At 44.0% G+C, this 7670-nt stretch overlaps 1 protein-coding gene across 1 annotated transcript; it reads left to right on the forward strand.

The window, feature by feature from the left end:
- Positions 1 to 2102: 2102 nt before the first annotated feature.
- Positions 2103 to 7397, forward strand: TMED6 (transmembrane p24 trafficking protein 6). Its single transcript, XM_040982462.1, has 4 exons — positions 2103 to 2300; positions 3712 to 3838; positions 4782 to 4930; positions 7164 to 7397. The coding sequence occupies exons 1-4, from the start codon at positions 2103 to 2105 to the stop codon at positions 7395 to 7397; spliced, it is 708 nt and encodes a 235-aa protein (XP_040838396.1).
- The last annotated feature ends 273 nt before the right edge of the window (positions 7398 to 7670 follow it).

Consider the following 7670-nt stretch of genomic DNA (forward strand, 5'->3'; position numbering starts at 1 on the left):
AGCATGAGAAATTCTGCTCTAATAAGAATTTGAGCCCCCATGAGAGCCTAGCTCCGGTATCTACTTTTTGGGACCACGAGCTAGCCACTCAGTTCTGTGTATGTCATTTTCCTCATGTCCAATTTTTAGGGCACAGCACATCCTTCATAGAGCTGATGTGACAAATAAGATGCAAGTAAGTCTCTTAAGCTTAGTGCCTGCTATGAAGACAGTGGATGTTGAAGTTATGAGTGGAAGAAGGGATCTAACAATTTAATCTGGAGTGGCTTCAGTAGCTTTAGATGAATTACAGGGTGGAAGATAACAGAACAAGTCCTAAGCCCCTTGTGATGGCTCAATGACTAAATTCTCACCTTGCATCCACCGGGATCCTACAGACGCACCAGTTTGTGTCCCAGCTGCTCCACATAGCATCCAGCTCCCTGATTGTGTCCTGGAAAGCAGTAGAGAATGACTTAAAGCCTTGGGATCCTGCACCCACATGGGAGACCTGAAAGAGGCTGCTGGTTTCAGGTTGGCTCAGCTCCATCCATTGCAGCCATCTGGGGAGTGAACCAGTGGGTAGAAGATTGTTCTGTCTCTTTCCTGTAAATCTGATCTGCCTTTCCAATAAAGATAAATCTTGAAAGTACAGGGCCCAGTACAGTAGCCTAGTGGCTCAAGTTCTTGCTTTGCATGCACCAGGATTCAGTATGGGTGCTGGTTTGTATCCTGGCTGTTCCACTTTCCTTCCTGTTCCCAGCTTGCCTAGGAAGGCAGCAGAGAATGGCCTGAAGCCTTGGAACCCTGCCATGGAAGACCCAGAAGAAACTCCTGGCTCCTAGCTTTGGATTGGCTCAGCTCCGACTGTTGTGGCCACTTCGGGAGTGATCCTGCAAATGCAAGATCTTTCTGTTTCTCCTTTCTGTAACTCTGACTTTCCAATAAAAATAAATAAATCTTTATAATATATATTAAAAATAAAGACATGTTCATGGAGAGCTTTGGTCACGATCTTTGTCACTCTTTTCAATGCTTGTAGGCTTTGCTTTCACTGGGGGTGGGGGTGGGCGCAGGCTGGAGTGATGGCTTAATTGGCTAATCCTCCCCTTGCAAGCTGGGCACTGGTTTGTTGCCATCCAGCTCCCTACTTATGGCCTGGGAAGGCAGTGGAGGATGGTTGAAGCCCTGGGACTCTGTGGGAGACCTAAAAGAGGCTCCTGGTTTTGGATCATCTCAGCTTTGGTCATTGTAGCCATTTGGGGAATGAAACAGCAGATGGAAGTTCTGTCTTTCCTCACTAAATTTGCTTTCCCAGTAAAACTACTAAAAAAAAAAAAAAAGACACAGCACTTGATAGTCCAATATTGCCTTGTCTTGTTTGGGAAAAACAATTTAACTTAACAGAAAACTTTCCCTAGCCAACTTTGTCAGTATAATCAAGTGATGATAAATAAACTTAATATTTTATTCCTAAAAAGCAAAAGCTGAAATGACAGCCCAAAGGATAGAATTTCTCTCTTGTGTCGAATTCTGTTGAGCCCTTATGAAGTAGGTTTGGTAAACAAGCCACTGGGTTTTGGAGATGAAAATTTAAAAAAACTCCCTGTGGGGCCTGGCGGCGTGGCTAGCAGCTTAAGTCCTTGCCTTGAACCCTCCAGGATCCCATATGGGCGCCAGTTCTAATCCCAGCAGCCCCACTTCCCATCCAGCTCCCTGCTTGTGGCCTGGGAAAGCAGTTGAGGACGACCCAGAGCTTTGGGACCCTGCACCCACGTGGGAGACCTGGAAGAAGTTCCTGGATTTTGGCTTCGGATCGGCATAGCATTGGCCGTTGTGCTCACTTGGGAAGTGAATCATCGGACAGAAGATCTTCCTCTCTGTCTCTCCTCTTCTCTGTATATCTGACTTTCCAATAAATAAATAAAATCTTAAAAAAAAAAAAAACTCCCCGTGAGCCAAAAGTGGAAATGTCATGGCAATTGTTGCCTGTTGTGCATGGCTCTGAAACTGGCCTGACTGAATTGTGGAGTTAATTATTACCCAAGCACAGCAGTTGCTTGAATCACTTATTTCCACTGGGCTGCAGCATTTCTCCTACAGAGAAGTCTCCAGGAAGCAGCATGTCCCTTTTGCTCTTTGGGGCTGGGTTGGTGTTTCTGAGTCTGATGACTCCTGCTAGCAGCCAGAAGACACTGACTGGCCAACCACTCTTCGGGGCAGCTGATCGACATGACTTTGCTATCATGATCCCTCCAGGAGGTGCAGAATGCTTTTGGCAATTTGCCTACCAGGCTGGATACGTCTATTTCAATTATGAGGTACTTGGGCTCCTCTGACCATACTAGAGGCTTACTCTTTTTTCATTCTGTAAAATGGATCAGCCTTTACGCCAAACCTGGCCTGATTGTTTTTGTTAGCACTGTGATTTCCCAGCTATTAATGAAATGGACCTGCAGTTACACAGCAACTTTTCGTGCACAAATAATCACCTGTGAGAGCTAAAACATATGGCTTGGCTTTTCCTTACCAAGAGACTGAAAGTGCTCAAACTGGAGGGGTAGCTGTTAACATTACACAGGTTTGTGAGTGACAAGGGAATGCGTTTTTACAGACATTACTACGTATATAGTAGAAATCCAAAGTACCCTAACTTTGGAGACTGACCCAAAGATTTCAAAGAAAGCTGTCTTAGTTTATGGGGTTAGGGAAACAACATATGGGTTTCTGTCTTTTGGGGTAATTGCAGCAAACTGGAGAATTACTGACTCAAGGTTAGCTTCTTTGTTCAGTTTGACAATCCTGTTTAAGAAGGTAAATGCTTTCAAGTTATCTGATCACAGGTTAAGAACTTTTAACTATCCTGTGGTCTCAGATCATAACTCCACAGGCATGGCAATATATCAGTATTAAAGAGAGCCACTCCTTTTGTTTTTTATCTTGGAAATCTGCTAAATTTCTAATTCTTTATTTACATAGTAGTAGACTAATTAAAAAATGTTTTTAATTACCTGAGTTTTTCCTTAAGTCTGAATTTATTGTAAAATGGTAACTACTAATCAACTCATTACAGCCTGGACTTCAAAAAATCCAGCTTGGGAGAGGGCACCGTGTCCACAGGTGAAGCTGCCACCCAGGACACCTGGAGTACTGACTGCTCTGCTGTGCACCCTGGGACGCAGCAGATGATGGCTACCTGACATCCATACGGGAGACCTCAGTGGAGCCGACTCCTGGCTTCACCCTGGCCCAGCCCCAGCTGCTGTGGGCATGTGAACAAACTAGTGGGTGGAAGATGTATCTGTCCCTCTGCCTCTCGAAAAAGATTTTAAAACTTTAGCTGATGTGGGTACAGGCTGCAATGCAACAGATGTCCAAATCTGGACACTACTAGGGAGCTCACCAACCAAACAAGTTCAGTGAACATCTGTATCGTTAACCCTACCTAGCCACTCATCCATTCCAAATGACTAGTCAGAGATGGGGCTTCTTCCTCAGCAGGGGGGCTGCGGGGGTTCTGTGCAATGCTCTGCCTGCACAGCGCTCAGTACTTCTGTGCCTCACCACGGAACACTATGACAACTATAATACTTCCAAAGTCCCCAGAACTTGCCCTATCCCAGTTTGAGAATCACTGAGCTGCTCATGGTGGAATGGTCAACGTTACCACCCATCTTGGTTACTGGAGATGTAGCAGGGGCTTTTTTTTTCCATTTTATTGTGTCTTGGCAGGTTCAGCGGACGCTGGGAATGTCACATGACCGGCACATTGCTGCCACAGCACACACCCCACAGGGTCTCCTCATAGACACTTCCCAGGATGTTCGGGGGCAGATTAACTTCTCTACTAAAGAGACAGGTTGGTTTTCATCATCACAACTACTATAACAATTATAGGTTTCTAAGAAGTTGAAGAATAAGGAGGTATATAGAGATGGCCAAACAGAAGGAACATATTAAGCCTTGAACACCACAAGCCAGCGTTCCTGAAGACTGCCGATGTCTGAAGGTAGTTTGAGTGATAAGGTCTCCAGGTGACTACTGTTAACATCAGGTTCTAGAAGCTCAATTTATCTCATCACCAATAGCTGATCAGTTCCTGGGAAAATGACCCAGAGACCATCTAATAATACAGAATTCCAATTAGTAAGCTTATTGTGGGATAGCATTTCTTTCCAGTCATAATAACTTGAGCTAGTCACTAAAAGAACAGCCACAGGAGACACCCACACTCCACAGCACAATTCTCCAGTCAACATTCCTACTGTAAGAGCAAGCCTGCCCCACCTTACACAAGCCAGGTGCTTTCTCAACAGGAGTACGAAACCCTCACTGGATAGCACAGGATGTTTGCTCAGCATTAAACAAAATTTAGCATCTTACATCCCTGCAGACCAACGGCACCTCCCAAGCATTTTCACCTTCCATCTCAACACTTACTGCCCAACTCTGCTCTCCACCTGACCCACACACAAAGGCAACTTCAGAACCAGCCCCAGTAAAGAAACCATCAGTCTCCTTACATGTTACCTGGTAAACAATCACTCCAGGATAGCTTTTCATTCACAGCTTTCTCCACTCCCACCCCGTTTCAAGTTCAAGATGGGGTTGCAGCTCTGATGCCATTTAAGGAACAAACACAATGCTCTTAATTTCAGCCCAGTTCGCTGTTCCTCAGGAAGATGTGGGAAGTTTACAACAGAGGAGAGTATATGGGATCTCTGTACTTCAGCTATCTCTAGAAGAATCTAAACGATAAGTGGGAGTCTCAAGGCTTACTAATGATGTCGCAATTATTACAGGTTTTTATCAACTTTGTCTAAGTAACCAGCAAAATCACTTTGGTTCTGTGCAAGTGTACCTCAATTTTGGAGTTTTCTATGAGGGGCCTGAGATGGAACATCAACAGCAAGAAAGGAAACAACTGAATGACACTCTGGATGCAATTGAGGTAACATGAGCTTTTTAAATTCGGTGACAAGATGAAAATTACATGGGGCACACTACTGGAATGAGAGCTCACTGGATGGTAACTATATCCAAATTCTTGTATACATTTTTTACTGTTGTATTCTTGAAATTCTTCACTTGTTTTATACCAGTGGTTGGCAATGCGGCTCACAGGCTAAACCTAAGCCACTACCCCTTTTTTCCCTAATTAAGATACGACATGTTATAATTCACCATCTTAAAGAGTACAATTCAACAGCACTCATACAAGTAACAATGGCATCTAATACTTACCTATTATGTTATGTAAATTGAGACACACAAAACATGGCATTTAAAAAATTTATTTGAAAGTTACAAAGAGGAAGACAGATCTTCCATTGGCTTGCTGCTGAATGGTCACATGACTGGGCCTGGGCCAGGCTGAAACCAGGAGCCTATGATGTCAGCCAGATCTACACGGTAGACAGTGACAAGTGCTGGATCATCTTATCCCGATTCCTAGGCGCATTATCAGGAGGCTGGATTTGGAAGCAAAGTAGCCAGGACTCGAATCGCTGCTCAGATGGGAGGTCAGCATCACATATAAAAGGCTATTTGTCTCAGGCTTATTCCAGGTAGTTGCCAAGACCCATCCATCCAGTTACATGTGTCAGGTTTCAATTCCTTTTAACATAGGGGTAAATAACTTACTTGCGCATTTATCAGTAGATGAACACTTGGGTTATTTCAACTTTTTGGCTATCACGTGCTATGAACAGTCCCATACAAGTTTCTGCATTGTTTTCGATTGTTTAGAGGTGGAATCACTGGGTCATACAACCTTCGTTGAGAAGCTGCCAGATCTTCTCACAGTGGATAAACCATATTTTTGGTTTGTCTTTTTTTTTTTTTTTTTAATCTGAAAGGCAGAGTCTCAGAAGACAAGAAACAGCTCTTTCATCCACTGGTTCACTCCCCAATGGCTGCAATGACCAGGGCTGGGCCAGACCGATTCTTCTTCCAGGTCTTTTTGCTTGGATGCAGGGCCTGAAGCACTTGGGTTATCTACTGCTGCTTTTCCAGGCTCATTAGCAGGACCAGAAACTGAAAGAACTGGGGCTTAAGCTAGACCCCCATGCATGTGGAATGTCAGGGATTGCAAGTGGTGGCTTAAACTGCTACATCACAATGCTGGCCCCCACTAAACCATCTTATGCTCTTACAGCAGCACACACATCCTCACTACCAACACTTGTTTACCGTCTGTTTTCAATGATAGTTACCCTACTGGGTAAAGAGTGGAATCTTATTTCCACGATTCTTCCTGACATTTATCATCTTTCTACAGAAATTCTATCCAAATCTTTTGCCCATTTGTGTACATATTCTGGATGTAAGTCCTTTATCAGGTATACAATTCGCAGATATTTCCTCCCATCTGTGGGATCTTCACTTTGATATTCTTGATACACAAGAGTTCACTGCCTGCTTTATAAATGGGGAGTTTTAATCAGGCAGGCTTATATGAAAGCATCACACCAGGGCTGCTTTCGTGCTCCAAGAATTTACTAGAGAGACCATTTAGTCAGAAGAGTACACATATTCGTGACCCAGGCCCTTAACTGAAAGTCCTAGAAAGCATTTCCGGGAAGCAATGAGCTTAAATCCATCTGTGTTCTTATCCAGGAAATGCAACCTTCAGGAAGGGCTCCGATTGGAGCACTCATGGTTTTCATTGCAATAAAAAGGTGTTAAAACTATAGTTCAGACCATTTCTCTCTCTCTTTTTTTAATTGGAAAGGAAGATTTCAAAAGAGGACAGACAGAAACCTCTTTTGTCTGTTGGTTTATTCCCCAAGTGGCCACAACGGCCAAAGCTGAGCTGATCCGAAGCCAGGAGTCAGGAGCTTCTTCCAGGTCTCCCACATGGATGCAGGATCCTAAGGCTTTGGGTCATCCTCCACTGTTTTCCAGGACATAATCAGGGAGCTGGATGGGATGTGGAGTAGCTGGGACACAAACTGGCATCCCTATGGGATCCCAGCAGTTGTTAGGCAAGGACTTGGCACTAGGCTATCATGCCGGGCTCAAGACTATTTTTCACATGCAGCAAAACCAGCACTTAACCACAAGCATAATTATATATCTAAAATCATGAGTAAATTATTCAAACTTCTAGTTAGTGCTGGTAACCACCCATGTGAGACCAGATGGGTTACCTCTGATGCTTTATCTTATTTCTGTATCCATAGGCGAGTACACGAAAAGTACAGAATAACATCTTCCACATGTGGCGTTTCTACAACTTTGCCCGAATGAGGAAAATGGGTGACTTTTTCCTTCTGCAATCAAATTACAACTATGTGAACTGGTGGTCGACAGCCCAGAGCCTTGTTATTGTTCTTTCTGGGATGCTGCAGCTTCATTTCTTGAAGCGTCTCTTCAATGTTCCAACAACTGCAGACACTAAGAAGCCAAGATGCTAAGCTACGGCAGGCGCAGCACCCCAACTTTCCCCTCGTGGGACAGAACCTTAGTCCAATCAGCTATGGCAAAGTTACGGAGTGGGAAGGTTGGGGGGAATCAACTTTACTGTGCTCACCTACAAAGGCAAAATGGCAATAAAACAGTGACAAGGAAAGGCTCCGAGGTTGGTTATTTTCCAGGTATGTTTTATGTGCTATTATCAAAATGCTGTTCACTACTTTGTCCTTTGAACAAAAGCTACAAAAGGCAGAGGGTTGAAAATGATGGGATAA

The sequence above is a fragment of the Ochotona curzoniae genome, unplaced genomic scaffold, assembly GCF_017591425.1.
Source record: "Ochotona curzoniae isolate NIBS_2020 unplaced genomic scaffold, NIBS_Ocur_1.0 contig_3622, whole genome shotgun sequence".
In the NCBI taxonomy this organism is placed as follows: Eukaryota; Metazoa; Chordata; class Mammalia; order Lagomorpha; family Ochotonidae; genus Ochotona; species Ochotona curzoniae.